The sequence below is a fragment of the Streptopelia decaocto genome (assembly GCF_964273445.1).
Source record: "Streptopelia decaocto genome assembly, chromosome: 2".
Lineage (NCBI taxonomy): Eukaryota > Metazoa > Chordata > Aves > Columbiformes > Columbidae > Streptopelia > Streptopelia decaocto.
Genome location: NC_138655.1, coordinates 154,218,643 through 154,238,820, shown reverse-complemented (window position 1 = coordinate 154,238,820; position 20,178 = coordinate 154,218,643). Strand labels below are relative to the sequence as shown.

Below are 20,178 nucleotides of genomic sequence, written 5' to 3'. Positions count from 1 at the left end.
TATCTGGAGAAAAGGAGAACTTATCTACTCTTTAGTCAAGCATTACATTATGATTATGGAGAGACATTGCCTCCCTGTAATTGAAACTCCTGCTTGTCTGCATACTTTGTACTTTTACTGTTAAATACTGTGGAGCGAAAAATACCCTTTGGCCTATCAAAATTTTGATTTTAGTCCATGCTCTAGAGGTAATCAGAGTCTTTCAGGTATATGCCTATTCTGAGAAATTGCTTTAGGAACTAGGGTTTCCAGGAACAATAAAATAGGCCTTGAATAGCAAATTTCTCTGGGAAGTTGAGGTTAAATTCTTAAGTTGAATGTGTCTTTTTGGCACAACAAATTAGAAATCAATTTTTTGCGAGTTAAAAGTTTATGTGAACTTTCCCAAATGTATTTTAATGAAATTTATAAGAACATTTTGGTGTTTTGTTTTACTTGGTGGCCCTCAGAATTATGGGATCATTGTAGTTCAACAATGGATGAGGTTAAAATTTCTCTTCTCAAAGAAGACTTTCCCTTCCTCAAACACTGCTTTGTAGCTCTAGGTTCATGAGCAACTATTTCATTTACTTCCTTCTTTCATCCCCTAAGAAACTAGACAGACATTATCAGACAGCTAATTACAGTAGCCACTTCCCTTAGATATTCATTGCAATGGGATGTGCTGGGCGTGTTGTCAGGGGACTCACTGAGTTCTCTCTCCACAGGACCTGGAGCGCGCTGGCTTTTACTTCCTCAGAAATTGAGCCATTTTAAATGGATGATTTTAACCACTCTTTCTAGCTACTGAGGAAGACCATAAAATGACTCACTTTGGTTTGAAGGAGAGAGCAAGAATTTTTATGAATTTCGATATTATGCCCCTGGGCTTAAAGCATTAAGCCTCATTTTCATTTTGACAGCAGTATTGTCTCCAAATAACTGCTTTTTTTTTTGGGTGTGGCTTTTTTCCCCTTCCACATTAAACTGCACCAGCCTCATAATACTCATATATTATTTGAATGGAAACAAATAAGTGCTTTTTTTTTTTTTTAATCTATGTAGAAGGAGAAATGGTATCCTTGAATTTGATGATTTCTTCAACATTTTAGTGTTAAGACTTCCTTATGTAAAGTACAAGTGTGTTTATTTTGATTTCTGTAATCTTACATAGTTATTGAGTGTTAAAATTTTTTTACAATATCGTAATAATAAATTCACACTTATGAAAAGCTTTCTCCTTGATTTATTTATAATGGATGCAAACCTTCAAACATTTTATTTTACTGATGATTAGTGCTTAATTTGCATGAATAATCCTTCTGAATACAGAAATTAGAGTCACTTCCACAATACTGATTTTTATTTTCTTATTTGTGTTTTTTACAGGAGGAAAGGCGGAGGCTGAAAAATGCAATAATAATCCAGTCTTTTGTAAGAGGGTACAGAGACAGAAAGCATCAAGTAAGTACTTATTTATGTGTTTAGAAAGATGTAAAACAGTTTTTTTGAGAATGAGATTTTGTAGTAGTAATTCCATTGAAAAATCCTCAGCTTTTTGAGTACCGTGTGTGCCCACAAAGTGCAAGTTCTTTTTCCATCTTGACATTTGCATTTGAACCTCTATTTTAGTAAATGGATGCTTATTCTGCAAAGTGTGTATGTGACAGTGTATTTGAGTGGGATTACACAGTGTTTTTCTGAGCTGACTAAGCATATGAGAACAGTTGGGTATTAACAGCTTTACACAGCAGTGGAGAGGTTTTGTGTTTTTTTTTTTTTCCCCAATATGACTAAGGTGGTAGTTTGACTCAAAAGGTGTTGTTTCAAGCCTATTGTTGGCTAGATCATTCTGAGTTGTATCTGTTTAAATTCAGTAATATTTGTTGCATAAACCAGTTGTAAATGTTTGATGTGGTATTTTTTACTTGAAAAGCAACACATTTGTTGCAATGTGTACTTTATGAATCACAGAAAGCAGTTATAGCCCTAACTGTGATACTGTGTGTACGTTTTAAACAAATACGTGTTGTATCTGCTTCACCACTTTGCTGCCAGTTTGGATGGGAAACTGAAATGAGGTTTTTAAAAGTTTGTGTTTCTATTTTAAATAATAACTGTTACTGATATATTGATGCATGTTGTATTTTTAAGTACTCTATCCAAAGAAGTGAATTTGATCGCTGTGCTAATTTGGCCCAATCTGGAGGAAGCTTTTCCACCGCTAATGGAGCTAATTTGACTCTTCTAGTTCGTCAGTTGCTCTTTTTCTATAGACAGAGTGAGGATTCTAAGCGTTTGGTGAGTAGTTACATACTTTGATCCATAGTACTTTTATTTCATCACAGAATCACAGAATGGCAGGGATTGGAAGGGACCTTGAAAGCTCATCCAGTCCAATCCCCCTGCCAGAGCAGGAACACCCAGATGAGGTTACACAGGAAGGTGTCCAGGCAGGTTTTGAATGTCTACAGACAAGGAGACTCCACAACCTTCCTGGGCAGCCTGTTCCAGCTCTGTCACCCTCACGACGAAGAAGTTTCTTCTCATATTTAAGTGGAACCTCCTGTGTTCCAGTTTGTACCCATTGCCCCTTGTCCTATATCATTGGTTGTCACTGAGAAGAGCCTGGCTCTATCCTCCTGACACTCATCCTTTATTTTAATGTGCTTTTGCAGTATTCTTTCACTTAAAATATTTTAAAGAGATAAAAAAAAAAAGGCTCTGACCAGTTCAGTAAATTCATTTAAGAATTCTGACTTTTGCTGGCCTGCACTCTGATTTTTTGTTGTTTAGACAGAATAACGTAAAATTAGATTTTATATGTGCATGCACACACAAAATCTGTGAAATGAAGCCTTGAAAAATCTTGTGTGTATTATTCACAGTAATTTATTTTAAAAATTATACTTTATTAGAATTTATTTTTTAAACTATTTTCCATTTAGCCTTCTGGTCGTTCCTAAGCTGTTTAGTTTGTTGTGTGTGTTGTTTTTCTTTTTCTCACTGATCAATAATGCTGGCATATCAATTGCAAAGTCGCTTCAAACTTCCCAAATGTATGAGTAAGTATGATTCATAGCAGGTATTAATAACGGATGTTAAAGAATTATGGCTATTTATAAACAAAAAATTAACAGATAAATTTGTTGCAAGGGTAAAGTTATTTGTAAGTGTAATTAATTCTTAACTTTTAAAGTTTAATACTAGCAGTTGTGTAGTTTATGTTGGGTAACAATATGATTGTCCTACATAGTGTTTTCTAAGTTTTCCAAAGGTATCCAAACCAGGATTGAAGTATTACTGTCTGTGTTGCAATAAGTAATTTGACTTGTTATAAACAGCAAACTTGTGCATATGTTTTCCCAGGTATGGATGTGTCAGAATTTAATTAAACAGAGTTCTCAGTTTGTTAAGCAATTGGATGGTCCAGACAGACTTACTTGCTTATTCCAAATAAAAAGACTGTTGGGGCTGTGTTGCAGGTAAATTCTTTTTTCTATATGCTACTGTCTAAAAAGCATTCAGAAATTATGTTGGGCCCTTTTTTATTTCTTTTTGTTGCAGCAGGTGAAATATTAAGTGTAAATTAGGACTGTTTTTGCTAAATATATATGTAGGTTGAGGTATGGGTTACTTGTTCCTATGTGAGAACAATGGAATTGACTTTCAAGTTCAGCACATGCTTAAGGAATGCCCTGCCTAGGGATAAGCTTGAGTATGTTCTTAACTGTTCACATGTAGCGATATCATTAATGATATTTGTGGAAACAATTTTTTTTTTTGGGAACTGATAGTGATTGGATGGTATTATCTCAGTTAGACTAATGTTCCAAATGTGCTTTGGCTACATTTTGTTTTAAGACAGACGTTGTTTAAGATGCCTTCCGCACACTTTGTTTTGAATTTAAAGCATGTTAAGCAGTTACAATACTGGATCCGCAGGACATTTGTTATTTGTAATGGGAGGATCCTGGGAGGATCACAGGAAGGTATATCTAACAAGGCAATTTGAAAAAAAATATATTTGCTCTTATCAATAATAGGAACTAGTTTTACTCTCCAGAGCTTTAAAATACTTTTCCCTTTTAATATTGAGGCTTTTTTAGAAAATTGTTTCATTCAAGGCACTGAACCTTGTGTTCTTGTAATTGTGTGTACTGTATTTATAACAAACAATGACACCAGATACTAAAAAAGCAGTGGGCTTCCAAGTCCACATTCAGTGAAACACAGCTGTGGTGTCACTGGATTGAATTGTACATTTTCACTACAGTTGAAATTGTGGTTTTGTAAATGCAGCTCTGCTCATATTCCCACTCTCCCTTCCTGATGGGGCGACGTGGGAGAACAGGAGTGGAAGAGCTGTCCCTGTCTGTTCATATAGGGAGAAGCCAGCATGATGATGGGGGTCTATATTTGCTGTCTGAGCTGCTTTAATTTTCTGCAAAAGCCCAGAAAGCAAGCAGTGGGACAGGGACCTGAAAGTGTTTCCCTGAGATGAGTTCAGATTCATGAAAAGTTGTAGCTTTTGATGCTATGGAACAACAGGTGACTGTGTAAAATTGTAGCAAAAAATGGTAGTTTGATTCCAGCTACATTGGCAAAAAAGGCCTTGAGTATCTTTTTGCTGTTCAGTGAAATGTCTTAAATATGGTGTCAAAATATTTTCTGCTGATAAATCTGGTCTTTCTGAATGGCTGGGAAAGAAAGCACAATGTTAGGGCAACTATACTTATATATATCGCATACTAACAAATCCTTTTAATTCTAAACAGTCTCTTAATCTTCACCATTTCTGTGGTTACTGATGTTTGTTTCATAAGCAATTTGCTAAAAGGATGGGGATGATTGTGCTTCGATATTTCAGTCTGTAATCAAGGACATACTGTTTTAGTTACACATATGATGCTCCCCAGCATTTGTTCCCAGGCCATATTGCTCTGGGGCATTCATTACTTCATTTTTAATATGGGCAGTAATAGATGCTGGAAAAACGTTATTATTCTTTTTTTAATCTCTTTCAGTTCATGCAATAGATCTCCAAACTGTCAATTTGTTGAACGCAAGAATTTAGTAGGACTTAAAGAGCGAGTGCCATATTCATACAAAGCCTAAAATCAGGAATTCTTATTATAAAGGTGCCAACAAAGAGATGTAGCTTAACTACTGGAAATGCTTGAAACCAATTATAAATAAGTTATTTTAAGGTGAACGTGAAAAGGTTTCTTGTAGGTTTATTTTTTAACCAGTGTGCATGTGGCTGTGGTGAAATAAGAGAAATATCTTGTTAAATAATTTTGATTTCATTTTATTTACAGGCTATTGCAAAATTGCAATGATGACAGTCTGAATGTTGCACTTCCTATGAGAATGCTTGAGGTATTTTCATCTGAGAATATATATTTGCCTGTTTTACAAGATGTCAGCTATGTGACATCATTAATTGAACAAATTTTGCACTACATGGTTCAAAAAGGTAAGTAGCTAGGAACTAGGAGTTCTGGGAAATACTTAAATGTTAAACAGAATGTGTAATATCTGAAACCATGTTGTTTAATCATGTTTTGTCTTTACCAGTGACATGATAAATTAGGTACTGCATACACTAATTTGTACATTAGGTGGTTATTTTGCTTGTAATGAGATCACTGCTTGAGGCTATTTGATTTCTTTGGAAATTCTGTTTACAAATGGAATATTCTACCAAGTTACTTATCCAGATTTTCACCACAAATATTTTGAGAGAAGTTTTATTCCAGTAGCTGTTTACACACACACACACACGCACACAATATGCCAGGTCTGATTTTTGGTTGTGTAAAAGTTGGGCTTTGTTTTGCAGTACTGTTCACTGTAACTGCTGACAGCCATTATTATTGTAAATTGACATTACCTTTTCATCCTGCGAACACTAGAGACACCTTAGCAAAGAGATGGTGACCTAGCTTTTATTTCCCTTGTACCATCATCAGCAAAACTGTTTGCTAAACTGTAATCAGTTACACCTGTGCAAACATACTGAAAGTTAATGAATTGCGTAGTTATCACCAAAATTATGTATTGTCTCAAATAAACTTTATTACTCTGGGAATGTCTGAAAAAACTAATTTGGTTTTCTGATACCGTAGCTTGATTTTGCAAGACTTATGGGGAGAAAAGACAAAAACATTATGAAATAAATATCTCTGATCTGGTTTCATGGGAATAAAATGTAAAAAGAGAACCTTTAAGTTTGTTAGTTAATTGTTGGAATAATTCTGTATTTGTAAGTTCTAAAGTACATTTAGTGGACTAAGTTATCTTATCCTGTTACTAAGGATTTATTTTCAACTACTACATGTTGAAGTCACTGTGTGGGGAAAAAAAACAACAACCCTGTTATTGTAGCACATTTATTTGACTTGCCAGGCAGAACTAAAAATATAGAAGTATTTGTTTTTTGTCTCATTGCTTACTATGTGACAAGTATATCTTCCAAAATACTTTAATACGTGGTTAAGTTATAAAGACTTTGTAATCAGCTGTTATTAATGCATGTTTTTGTATGTAATTTGTTTTCCACATTCATCTTGTAAGCATCACTCAGTTATTACTCTATGGTGGCTTCTACTTGTTGCATTGTGTGTTGAGTTACGTAGTCTCTGGCAAAGGGGCTTAGACTGGACCTCTCAGTGGTGCGACACGACACATTTACAATGGTTCCTGTAGTAGGGGAGCTTTTGTCTTAAATGTAGGAATTCATTGAGCAATAGGAAGTTGGTTTAAGAAGAATGAAATCTTGATTCCATTTGTACTTTAGTGAGGCAAAAATCGATTGCCCTCCACACGTCTTTATGGCTTGGGTGGTAATGCATTTTATTGGTCTCTGAGAGATGCCTGTTTTGGAAACAGTAGTTGTAGTGTTCAGGCTGTTAAGGCAAGGTGTTTATAGAATTGAAACATTCTGCCAGTGGGACTCTTCCTTATATGATGCAGTCATGTTTTGGAGTAAGTGGGAAAAATTCATCATTGAGGTTAGAAGGACGACTGTCAAAAGCACGATTAGAGTCACTCAGAGGAGAGAAGAGTATCTTTTTCATAGGTGATTGTTTCAAAAAAAATCAAATTATTCACTTCATCAGCAGGAGTGGTTGGTCTTTGAAGATCAGACTGACTCTGAATGTAATTATCTGTCTGTGATTTTATAAAGTGATGTTTCCAAGAGGTTGCTGGTGTGTCATGTTAGTTATGTGAATAAGACTGGGACTATTGTAAAATGTCATCCTAAGTAAAGCTTCGTGCGGTGAATTGTAACATTTTTAACTTGAAAAAAACTTTAAGTGTATAAGTTTTATGAGGAAAAGAAAAAGAATAATGCTGTATTTAAAATGTGATGTTTCTTATTTGCAGGCTACTACAAGTCGCTTTATTTGTTAATTAACAATAAGCTTCCCTCGAGTATTGAGTATTCTGATGTTTCTCGAGTCCCTATTGCAAAAATACTTCTGGAGAATGTTCTGAAGCCATTGCACTTTACATATAGCTCCTGTCCAGAAGGTGCAAGGTAAATAAACATAATGTTAGAGATTTATGTATTCATTTGCTATTGTCAGAGGTGTGTAGTTTGTTGTTGAGTGTCTCACTGTTCTTCAAGTGCAGTTTGATTTATTTGCAATAGTAATGTTTTTTTTGGTAATGCTGTACATCAGTGAAACAATGTAGTTTCAGGTGTGTTTAGGAAAAAGGCAATAAAATGCTGAAGACCGCAGTAAACAGCACAGAGAATAGCAGGCATCACAGTAAGAGGGAACATAGGTGTGGAAACACTTGGATGAAAGCAGAGATGCAGTGAGGGCAGATGAAGATAATTTTAGAGTTAAGAACTTTGTGGCAGAAGAGCTGAGGTTTATCAAGAGAAATAACTAAGCTTACAAGAAGAAAGAATCAGGTGTGTAGAAAGAGCAGAAATCAAACTCTGGTTGTATCATTTGGGATTGTGTTAAAGTAGTATTTAGGGGGGGGGAAAGACTATTTGTGCTTTTAAAACTTATTTCAAGATTTTTAACTTATGAATTTAACTTCAGAATAGTTTTCTGTGAGGTCATGAAAATTTTAAAGGATAAAGTTACATGTAAGATCATCAGGAAAAGGATGTAGAATAAGAAAATTTTTGAGAAATCTGAGAAATTTGGTTTATTAGGACAGGATTAATGGAGTGCATCTCTACAATCTTCTTGATGGACGTGTTCAAACTTGCAAATTGATCTGTTATTCCATGGATATAATTGTAGGAAATTTTGCTTATTTCTTCTATAAAGGCAATTTTTTTTCATTTCAGGCAGCAGATTTTTGCAGCCTTCACAGAGGAGTTTCTGGCAGCACCTTTTACAGATCAGATATTCCATTTCATCATTCCGGCGCTTGCTGATGTGCAGACCATTTTCCCTTATGAACTCTTTCTGAATGCACTATTATTAGCAGAAAGTGGATATTCAAGAAAAAGCGATCGAGCCCCATGGCTTTTCTACTTCGTGTTAACAGTTGGAGAAACATACTTGGGTGAGAAAGCTGAATGGCTGATTCATCTTTTCATATTTGAGTTAATATGTTGTATAATTCCACAATACAGCTCATTGCCAAGCAACAAGGACAGTTCGTGGATAAAAGTATTGGAGACATCTGTTTCATTAGCTATTCTTACCCTTTTCAGTGAGAAATATGCTTAATTTGGGAAGATTTGGCATAATGTGTTTTGGTCAGGTGTTTCTGGTAAAATATGTTTTATGGTACAGTGTGATCTGATTAATGATCTTTTATTTCAATGTATGTACTATAGGATCCCTTTCAGAGGAAGGACTGCTTGTGTATTTGAGGGTACTCCAGACGTTTCTCTCTCAGCTGCCTGTGTCTGCTGCTGGTACAAATTGTCAAGATGCAAACAGTGATTCTGAAGATGAGGATGAGGAGATCAGTAAAATGACAACTACACCAGTAAGCAGCGCAGAATTACTTTGAATTTGTATTACAGCAGCAGCAAATATTGGAAAAAACGTGACCACCCTATGTCCAGTGTTTTTCTAGCTCCATGTAGAAAGGGAGCGTGTTTACTTCTCAAAAATAGATGGCTGCTCACTGGAAGCAAATAGAACTGGTTGCTTACGTTAAAAACAAACCCCTTACTATAATAAGAAATCTTAAAGTATAGGTAGTGTGTCTGCTGAAAGAAAGAGCTTTTATTTAACAAAAAAAAAAAAATTGAACTTCTCTAAATATATATTTTACAGAGACTGTATTACTCTGAGATACCATGAGACATACCGATCTGATCTTCCAACATAGTGGTTTTTGTTTTTTTTGGTCATGGAAATATTTAAAGTTCAGCTACAGTCTTTACCCTGTAGAATTAGCTCTGTATTTAAATATATCCAGTATCTTCAAAGCCCTCAAAGGAGGAACATCTGCTTTCCATAATAAAGTATAGGGGCTGTATTATAAATAGAAGTTTTCACTATAGTTTAAACTTCCACCAGTAAAATGAATCTGTGCCAACTTTAACTTCCTAATCCTCAGATCAAGGCTTTGAACGACCAAAGTTGGAGAGCTGTAAATTCAAAGATTTCTTACTGGCCTTTATATAATCTGTCAAAGGACACCACAATCCAAAGGACTTGTGCAGTCTTTCTGTGTGGAATCTGTGAAATTTCACCATATTTAGAGTTAATTAAAAAAAAAATAGTCTCATAGATTATTTTGCTTCTTCACACTGAGCTGGGAATTCTGGATTTCTGAGGCTTCCTGGCATTCTCATGCTTAAGTTCTGAAAGGAAAGGCATATAAGCTCTTCTAAGGGATACTGTTCTATAATGCCTGCTTACATTTCAAGTAAGGTCATGTGCATTTCTGAAAGATGCAGCATTTTTAAGACCTCGATATTGAGAGGAACCTCTTACAGGGAGCCGTACCGCTGTGGAATACGTGCACCCTTTTACTTGTGCATTTGTAGATGTGTTACTGTTACCCCAAAATCTTTACCAAGATAGTATGGATAAAATACTTAATTGACCAGACATGCACGCAGTGTATGTGATGTAAATATTGCCAGAGTCTACTTGCGGCTTAAGGATATTGGTAATGTTTAAGAGGTGATTAGTTAAAAACAAAGCATACATTTCTGTTCACAGGTAACTTATAGTAATTTGTAAATTAGAGAAAATCCCCTGTGAGGAGGCTTTAATACATAATATTATTTATTGCCCTATGGTTTTTGTGTGTTTTTCCTGTGAGTTTTTTACATATTCCATATTTTCATGCATCCCTGTCTTATAAAAATAAAATAGCGGGAGGGAGGAGGTGGATGGAGAAAATGCCTCTTTGTTAAAAATTCAGAGTTGGATAACTTATATGCTTCAGTGAGCCAGAGGAAATAATGAAAAGAAAACGTTGAGCTCCACTCAGTTCTCTGCCAAGAGAAAGCATTCCTCTTCCTACACTTCTGGTACTACCCAAACATGTATTAGCCACCTTCAAGTTTTTGGTGGTTTGTTAACCCATGGATTATGAATGTGAAACTATTGTTTATAAAGGAGCTTACGGTAGTCATCCATTTCTGCATTTCATGTCCAATGCTGACTGGTGTCAGTGGGGAAAAGATGACTCTTCACATCATGCCAGTAAATGATTTTACCTCATTGTATCCAAGTGTTGGAGAACATGCTCACATTAAAGGGGGTCTTTCCCAATGGCCTAAGGGAAAAGATTGATACCACAACCCAACATTTAAATGCCCAACCTAGGGATTTAAGCTGGCTCTTGGGTCTGATACTTTTAAGAGAGCTAGTGGGATATACATATGTGCTTGTGTTTTAATTATTGTACAATAAAACTATGTTCTAGTAAAACTCTGAAGTGTTATTTTTTAAAAAAAGGGAATACTTGATCATTAAAAAGACAATGCAAATTTTTCTTTATGTTTGTAGGGTGATGGGAGAATATCAGTTCAGTATATAACTGAGGAATGTCTAAAGAAATTGGATACAAAGCAGCAGACAAACACCCTACTGAATATGGTTTGGAGAGATTCAGCTAGTGAAGAGGTCTTTACCCTGATGGCATCCATCTGCCACACGCTAATGGTACAACACCGAATGATGGTGCCAAAAGTCAGGCAAGTATAAATAAATGTGACGTTGAACTGTACAACATTTAAACTTGGTTTTATCAGATAGACTTGTTTTAAATACACTGCAGGGTTTTTTATGTGTTTTATTTTATGAGCAGCTGAAATAAATAAGAATTTCAGAATGTAAATAATAATTCCGGACAAACCAAAGAGTACGTTCTTTCTGTTTGTTGTGTTTGTTCTTGTTCATTGTGATCTCTGTGGAGTAATCACTAAATCCAAAAAGTGCAAGCTCTTGGTTTGTTTAGCAAGTTGCAAATAAGTTAGTATTCTACACCACATTGCGGACTCTGGAGCAGGTAGTGTTTGTGATCAGAAAATCACACAAATAGGGATTGTAAAGATTCTTGAAAGGAGTTTATCCGTCCCCTTGGTCAGAGGGAGTATTGTCATTCTAGCAGAAGCTTGTGTAGCTTATTTTTAAAACTTGCAGTGATATGGATTCCACAGTCTCTCTAGGTAGCTGCTCACTGAAACCAACTTGTTCTCTACCCTCTTCAATATATGCCCAAAAACTCTCTTGCTACAAATTAAAACAATTCCCAGCTATTGAAAATAATTGTTGTTATTTGGGAAGCGCTTTGGCACCTGAGATCGAGATAAAAGACTTGTTCATTTACAACCACAAATGTCAGTAACAATGGAAGAAGATTTTTGACCTTTTTATTAACAAGCTAAAGCCCGTAAGTATTCACACTGTTCTGGTGCAAGTAGCTTAGAGTAAGTATGTAGTTGCTGTAATAAAGTAAGTATTTAGGGAATGTTGTAAATGTAATCAATTCAAACTGCATTGTAAACAGTGATACAGAAAACTAATTAGGTGCTATCTTAGCCCAGTGGTGTTTATAGCTGCTAGAGGAAGTAAGATGTCAGTGAAACTGTGATTGCTCGATTAGGGTAATTAGTTCTTTGTAGACTAATTGCATTAGAGCAGGATGTGAGAGCTGAAGATCATAGCAGCAGTTGAATTAGTAGGCCCACTTTATTGTTGTGAGTAGTACGTTGCCTTGGATAGTAATTACTGAGTTTAAATGCATCACTGCTTTGACTTGAGGTTTGCTGGTGAACGGTGTGGAAAAGGGTGTTTAATGAATAAAGAAGTCACACAGAACTTTAATTGTGTGAATATGGCATCTGTTTCCTCTGAGGAGCTGTATTGGGTCTTTGCAATTATTGGTGATTAACAAGCTAGTTACATATTGGATAAATTCTGGAGTTATGAAAGCTCTACTCAACATCTTGTAACAGAAAGCAAGTTACAAATCGTAACTTTTGAATAGCTCCAAAACAGTTGAATGTACCAATTTTAGAAATAACTAGTAGAGATACTAAGATTTGTGTCAGTCATACAATTGGACTTACTTTCATGGTCAAAATGAAGTTAATTCTTACAGGTATTTAGTAAATTAAAGTAGACTTTTAGTTATTAGTTCAGAGTTCCAAGTTAATGGTAAGTGTTAGGTTTGCCAGCCATCGTCATGTCAGGAGGTGTTGATCTTTTGTCGTGTTCTCGGTGCATTTTAGACCTGGCCTAAGTTACCAAGTGGCTATTCTAAACATTATTTTTGAGTGTTTTTCAAGGGACATTTGTGTTTTGATGGTAGTAAACATTGTGCCACATCAAAAGATAAAAGATTTTTCGTCATTAATTTCCACTGTTAAAAAACATTTCCTGATGATCTTTTTATTGCCCAAATGATTTTGTCAAATTTAACAATAGTCTTTTGAAATATGCTTCACTTGTTTGAAACTAACTTTGAAGTGTCTTAGTATTTAAAGTGTATCTATTTAATTAAACCAAGTAGAAATAGTTAGAAATAATTTATTGAAAATGATTTTTAATATATTCTAAGAGCTTAGAAATGCTCTTGTTTTCTGTTTGGAACCATTGTGGGTCAAATGGTTTAAAAGATAGAAAAGCTTGTTACAAAGACTTCTCTTATTTAACTGCATTTAAAAATGTAATAGAAAGTAGTGATAATTAAAACTACAAAGGCTGCAAATCTGCAAAATGGCATGCTAAATGGCATGATTAATAACTGAAAATAACTTTTCAATAACTGTAAAGAAAATTAGGCCAAAGTTAACACCGGCTTTGAAAGGGAGGAAGCAAGAAATATCTATGTATTGTTTTAATATTTCTAAGGCTTTTTTTTCCTTCTTGAAAAAAGAGAGGAAACTCGTAGTATAGACTTCTGTCACTCCATTAAAGCTGAGGGCTTTTTCATCTTCTGGCTTCTCAGTACATCTTTGATTTGACTGATAATGATACTGGATGGTTGGTGTTGCTGCATTAGCTCAGCAGCTTGTTTGGTTTTGCAACAAAGACCAAGAGAGGACAGAATGAGACACTGAAAAGGCCACTGCAGTGTCGAGCAGAAGAACAAGCCTCTCAAGTTGCTTTCTGGTTATCTGTAGAGTGGTGGGATCCAAAGGTGGATCCCTGGAAAAAGCACATCGCTTTGAGGTAGTCATTAGGAATTTTGTTAAGTTCAGAATGAGTTCTGGAAAGACACCATCAAGCCCAGTTACAGGCCACAAGACTGGAAAAACCTAGCTGTAGCTGGTGTTTGTGAGCCGGATGAGAGGTGTAGAATAGAATCCTGATTGGAATGAAGTTGTTGGGAATTGTACCTGTTTTCAGAGGGGCAGGGCTTACATCTTTTCAATGTAAAGCTGCTAGACATTATTGAATGCAGTTATTTAAAAAAAAGGAGAAAACATGGGTCTTGGAGTGTAGTTATCCTTATAAAGAGATTTGCAAGAGTTTCATGCATCTAAACTATACATTAAATAACTAGTAAATTCTGTTTCTGGAAAATATTTTGGGGCATAATTTAGCACCAATAACTTCAGATCATCATTATGGCTTAATATTAAATGGTAATGGAAACTGTGCTTATACTGGGACTTCAGTCGCTATCGGCCATCTGATCAGTGCCCTGGCAAGATTGCTAATCTTGGTTCAGCAATTTCATAATGACTGTACATTGCTGCTATTTAATTAACATAATATTGCTAATCTTAACCTGTGGCTGAAGGTGGTTTGGAAAACTGATGTTCTGGTGTAATATGAGCAGCCTGACTTGGGCTTTACGTGAGGCTATTTTAGTAATTCTTTAGGGAATGTTCTTACGCTGCTGTGTTTTTAAGACCAGAAAAATTGTATATGTTTTTTTTTTTTTAAGCTTTGCTTTGCATTCTTGCTCCAATACAAATGGAAACAGAAGAATAAAGCAGCCAAAAGAGAGGTGTAGTTCATTTAAGGATGGCTTTGCGTGTTGGCTCATACCTGTGCCACCTTGCAGTTCTCGAGTGTCAAAATCCGCTGCCCCGGCAGCCGTGACCTTTCACAGACTGTATGAGCTCCTCTCATTCTAGTGTATTCTCTTCATTAACTTAAATGGTCTCAGTGGGAAACTGGGCCCAATTTATGACCTAGACTGAAAATCTTGCCTTTAACTAATTAACTTGTAGTGGTGCCTCAGCTAAATTAAGCTTAATGGGTCATTTAATCTGTCCCATTGCGCAGGAGGAATTTGACGCTTTTTTTAATACCAGAGGTGCCCAAAATACCATTCTGGCAAGTACACATAAATCATGTGGCCTTTGTGGACAATTAGATACCTAGGGAGAGAAACAAGGTTCTAAATAAATGATTGTTATGTACTTACTTTTGGGAGCAGATAATTTAATTTGGTATGATTAAAATAGATACTTAAGAAATCGCTGGAGTGAATTTAACTCTGTCGTAGCCTGTGGCTGATACAATGTGCATTTTTCCACTTGAAAGGAGATTATCCTTTCTGGTAGTTGACAAGTGGTTCTTCTTTCAAACTACAGTGCTAAATCTGAATACTGAACTTTACAGAAAATCTATTAATGAATCCATTATATAAAACCATGTGTAATGATCTCATAATAAAGTAGTTGGCAGAATGCAGTGAGATGGTCAAGAATACACGAAACCACCAGATAGGAAGGGTAAAAACTCAGGTATAAAATTTAGCTACTTTGTTTTTAGAATAGTACAAATATTGAAAAATACCCTCCTGCATTAGTTTATAAAAATCTACTTAAAGAGATATAATATAGAATATTTTTGATTTCTAGTGTTTGTATGTGGCAATTTATTTCTTTTTTTCTTTAAAGGAAAAAGTGATCAAGACTTGTGTGGACACTCAGGCTTTACATTAACTGATCACTGAACTTTGTGGACTGATAATGCTTTGTCTTCAGGGGATATAAGCTATATAAGCTATCCCTGAAATGTTCTGCAGTTTATCAGGAATTATTATCTTGTGCTGTGTCATTTTAATGTAGTTCTATCTGGAAATGCTTGTTTTTAGCAGATGCACATGTTTTCTCTGCCCAAGAAAAAGGCCAAATGAGGTAGATTTTGACCTATTTTGATTCTCAGAGTTTTAAATTTTTGCTTTTTAAGGGTTTTTTTAGGTTTTGCCTTTTTTTTTTTTCAGTGTGAAGCCAAAAATTTTTAAGCTTTTTAGTACAGCCGATTTCATGAACTTTTGCAGAGTTGTGACTTTCCAACCCCATCAGTGTATTTAGGGTTTATTTGTTACAATTGTTGCCTTCTAGTTTGAAAGACAATTTCTATACTTGGAGCGGGAGGGTAGTAGGTTGTTTCTGCTGTCATTCTTTTTGCAGTGGATTATATTCCAAGTGAATCTAGTGATGTAACATTTTTGTGGAGCAAGGCCTAATTCACCCTTCTGTGTTTAGTTTGCAGTTTTGTGTTTATTTTCTGGTAACAGCATGGAAACTTTAGAATTGATGAATTAATCTGCTTCATATTTCATAGGTATTTCATATTGATAAAATAGGCCATATGATAACATCTTCTACCAAATTTACGTTTTTGTATTTAACCAGATTTTCAGGGAAGGGCAATGTGAAAGTTGAATACATTCAGCATTTCTGGAATCGGGCCATGAAATATAGCAGTTGCTACAATTGACTGTCTGAATCGCGGATATGGAATAAAAATGGCTAAAACTTAGACAAAGGTTATTATTATAAGCTCTTAAGGTTTGTCCTCTTTTTCCCTTCATTATTGCTGAATATTGCTAGAATGAAAAAATGAATTACACTATGATAGGTTCAGTGTCCATAATGTTTGTTCATTTCTGCTAAAACTATTAGATAATTTCCAGGGATGATTGTAAAATTAACAAGTTTTGACTTGGAAGCCCTATGAGACCTAAGGGCACTGTGCCAAATTACTTTTCATTTCAAATATGAGACTGAAAACTGAAGGTCACTGAGGAAATTTCTCATTTCAGAAACCAAGACATCTGAGCTATCATTCAGATACCTAAACATTCAAATACAACTCCTTATGTTAACCTAACTAGATATAATAAGCCCTTCCTTACATGATAATACATAATTTTCACAAAATGTCAAAATAATGTGACTTTAGAAGGAAGTAAAATTCCCATGTATCAAACTCAGGTGTTCTTTTTTTTTTTTTTTCAAAATTTCCACATATTTAAAGTAGAACTTAATTTTACAATGAAACATGTCTTAAACCGGCATTAGCTGCATTTGCCTTAGATTTGACTTGAACTTGGTAATGATCAGCAACATCCAACTTCTCTGGAATATGTGAAGCTCCCAACTCTTTTTAAAGGTACAATCTATGTATTTAAAATTCAAAGCTTTTGAAAGAAGAGGGGTGATATTTCAGCAAAGACACACCGCAAACCAGAGGTTGCTTGTATTTCATTTTTCCTTCTGCATCCCTCCTTCTATTTCCAAAACTCCCTGTACCTGTGAAACTCGATGACCCCAGAGCCTGAGTCAGGGATGGGCCAGTGCTGGAGCACCCAGAGGCACATGGCACTGGGCAGCGTTTGTTTGAGTGGGCGCGTAGGTTTGCTTGTGTTTTTTTTTCTTCTAATGTTTTAAAATTAATTGCTGCTTAAGCCATTTTCAAATATTTTATAGCGTTTACTTGTATTTTACTTTTTTCCTTAATGAAATGTGTGCTTCTTTCCCTTTTGCCATCTGGTGAATTTTAATTTATCCCAGTGGTCTGGAATAAATAGTGTTTTTTCAGGCAGCAGTACTTCTGGTCTACCCTCTCTGGTCCTGTTTCCCAACCTTCAACCTCTTGTATGTGTGGTCACACGGAATTTCGATATTATGAGGCTGTTGACCTCTGAGAAGGGATGTGGACTTGAGTATCTGTTTTACCTTATTTATTCTAATAGTAATTAGAAGACCTAGGAAAGTAGCATTTGGAATAATTCACTGAATATAGTCCTTCAGTATCAAAAAAATGGCAGTTTAGTCAGGTCAAATCCTATTTGATTTGCTAGAAGACATAAATTGTCTCAAATTATGTTTGTTACCTGTGTTGCTTCCTGCAGTGCTAAAAAATAGGCTGGGAGAGACCTTTTAATTCCAGGAAGCTTTTTGTTTCTCATTTCTATGAAAAGTTCATCACACCATAATTACGGTCCTGTATGTAACTGGCTTGTGAACATACACATTTATTTTTACAGGTGTATAAACTATTTTCTGTCTACAGTTGGATTAGTGTATGTGTGTGGGTGGCTGTTCTGACAGACATTGTTCCGTTGATGATGTTCTGTTTATTTCTGCCATGCAGAAATATACCCATAAAATTGCTACATAATTTTAAATCAATAGCTGCTTCTAACATAAATTAACTTTAAGGTGTTTTAACCTGTTTTTCACAAAAGTGAACAGGTCACTTAATAGAAGTGACTTATTAACTACTTGAGATGGTTTTCTATATGAGAATTATTAATAATCCCAGATCAAGAACTTAGAGTGTATGTTATTTTTATTTAATGTGTGTTTAATTTTGTGGAATATGGGAAACTTGTGTCTATGTAGTGTGTTTTGTTGCTGAGTTAATGAAAACTGTGTATTTTAGGTAAAAGGATTTATATCTTGCTCTTTCACCTTTGGGGCTTTCACTAGATTTTATTAAAATAAGAACCTGAAAAAAATCAATTTGAATTGTTAATGTTTGAGAAATATGTAACAGGAAAGTTCTTATAGAAGCACTGTGTTTTGTGAATACAGTATTTTGGAAGACACAATTCATTTGAACTTCTTCTTGCAGGCTTCTTTATAGTTTAGCCTTTAATGCCAGATTCCTGAGGCATCTTTGGTATTTGATATCTTCAATGACTACACGAATGATTACAGGGTATGTATTACACCATTTCTGAAACAGAGTCTTTGTTAAAACAGAGCATATCTACTGAAAAGAGAATGAGACAATTGGTAGTATGACAGTGCTCATGGAAGATGACTGAAAGCAAAACTGTAACAGTTACTTAGCTCCTATGATATCATAAAACTGAGCAAAATCTTGGGAATTGGACAGTTCCAATAATTACAGGTAAATAAATTAAATCTTTATTTAAAATAAGGTGGATGTTTTGTAGTTTTTTGGGAGTGTTTATTAGCATTAATGTAAGAAACACTGAAGCTCCAAGTACTTCATCCCAAGTATGTGAGATTTATCTCTTACATTTTGACTAATCCGGAACTCGATGGTGGCAGAAGCTTTTTCCTAGGAACGGAGGAGTTGGATCTACAGATCTGTTCTGTGCTGACATGCGGATTAGTTACCCTCTTTGTTTTGTGTCTCTGTTCTAAAGCAGAAAGTATCTGCAGTCTGTAATAGTTAGTGCCAAAGTTTATATAAATCATCAAGACACTGCAATGCTACTGTGACAAGAACTTAGAAAAAGTAACCTTATGTTGCAAGAATGGGAAATAGTAGTTATTTAACTGAGAGTGCCCTCCTTATTTTGCTGTAGGAACTGCTACTAGATATTTTTACGGGAATGCTGAAGCTAATACGGTTTTTGGAGCATTTAATTAATTAACCATGTAATTAATTTTGCATTTTATATTTTAAGGTCTATGGTGCCACTCCTTCAAGTGATTTCAAGAGGCTCTCCGATGTCTTTAGAAGACTCTAGTCGAATTATCCCTCTCTTCTACCTTTTTAGTTCTTTGTTTAGTCATTCTCTTATTTCTATTCATGATAATGAATTCTTTGGTGATCCAATAGAAGGTGAGTTTCAAGCATACTGAATAGCAGTGTTTTGCAAATGTTCCCTGGGCAATGATTTGCTGACATCTGTGGGGAAGGCTCCTCTGGGCTGACTTGCTGATAGTCCCTTGAGCACTCAGCTGTCAGCGGGCTCTTTTTGTGGTGATTGCATTTAGAAAGAAGAGGAAAAAAGTGATGGATTGCACCTTGGGAACGGTAGCTTTACAGGGTCTGATGTGGAAGTTCTTAATCATGCTAATTTTTAATGAGTTAGTGAAGCAAGTGAAGTTCTGGACTGAATCTGTAGCCTAATGTAAAAATTGAATATAGCAGGAATCACTCATGAAAGAGAATAAGAGAATATTGTCCTTAAAATCGCGGTGACTGCAAACAGTTACAAGCCCTGATTGCCTTTATAAATGTTTAGCCATTCTCTTTTTGGGTGATGTTTCTTTTCTTTACCTTTAGATTTTGTGTGTGAATGTTAAAGTTCCAATGAAATAAGTGTTTTTCTAATAACAAAATGATAAAGAAAAAGTCATTTAAAGAAACTGAAACTTGTGTTTTCTGTAGTTGTAGGTCAAAGACAATCATCAATGATGCCTTTTACACTAGAAGAGCTTGTAATATTATCACGCTGCCTTCGGGATGCATGTTTAGGAATCATAAAGCTGGCGTACCCAGAAACAAAACCAGAGGTTCGTGAGGAATATATTGCAGCATTTAGAAGTGTTGGAGTAACAAAAAATACGGAAATGCAGCAATGTATACAGACAGAACAAAAAAGGTGGATTCAGTTATTCAAGGTAAATTGTGTCAAATTTCAGAACATATTTAAATAAAATTTTCAGGCTTTTGCTGAAGATACGAGATCAGCTATTTTTTTTTCCTCTGTAATTATACTTTTAACAGTTACAAGGAACATGGATTTGGGAAGGTTGCTTTTTGGCGTATATGCTAAGCTTTGGTAATT

General features: G+C 35.3%; 1 protein-coding gene across 1 annotated transcript in view; it reads left to right on the top strand.

Moving 5' to 3' along the window:
• Positions 1 to 20,178, top strand: part of UBE3C (ubiquitin protein ligase E3C) — a 77,184-nt gene that overhangs the window by 11,326 nt on the left and 45,680 nt on the right. Inside the window, exons 3-13 of the mRNA XM_082046207.1 lie at positions 1,369 to 1,443; positions 2,134 to 2,280; positions 3,349 to 3,464; positions 5,301 to 5,458; positions 7,372 to 7,525; positions 8,300 to 8,520; positions 8,798 to 8,952; positions 10,938 to 11,125; positions 18,261 to 18,347; positions 19,069 to 19,226; positions 19,779 to 20,011. Coding sequence (XP_081902333.1) covers positions 1,369 to 1,443; positions 2,134 to 2,280; positions 3,349 to 3,464; positions 5,301 to 5,458; positions 7,372 to 7,525; positions 8,300 to 8,520; positions 8,798 to 8,952; positions 10,938 to 11,125; positions 18,261 to 18,347; positions 19,069 to 19,226; positions 19,779 to 20,011 — 1,692 coding nt within the window. The remainder of the gene's footprint in view (positions 1 to 1,368; positions 1,444 to 2,133; positions 2,281 to 3,348; positions 3,465 to 5,300; positions 5,459 to 7,371; positions 7,526 to 8,299; positions 8,521 to 8,797; positions 8,953 to 10,937; positions 11,126 to 18,260; positions 18,348 to 19,068; positions 19,227 to 19,778; positions 20,012 to 20,178) is intronic.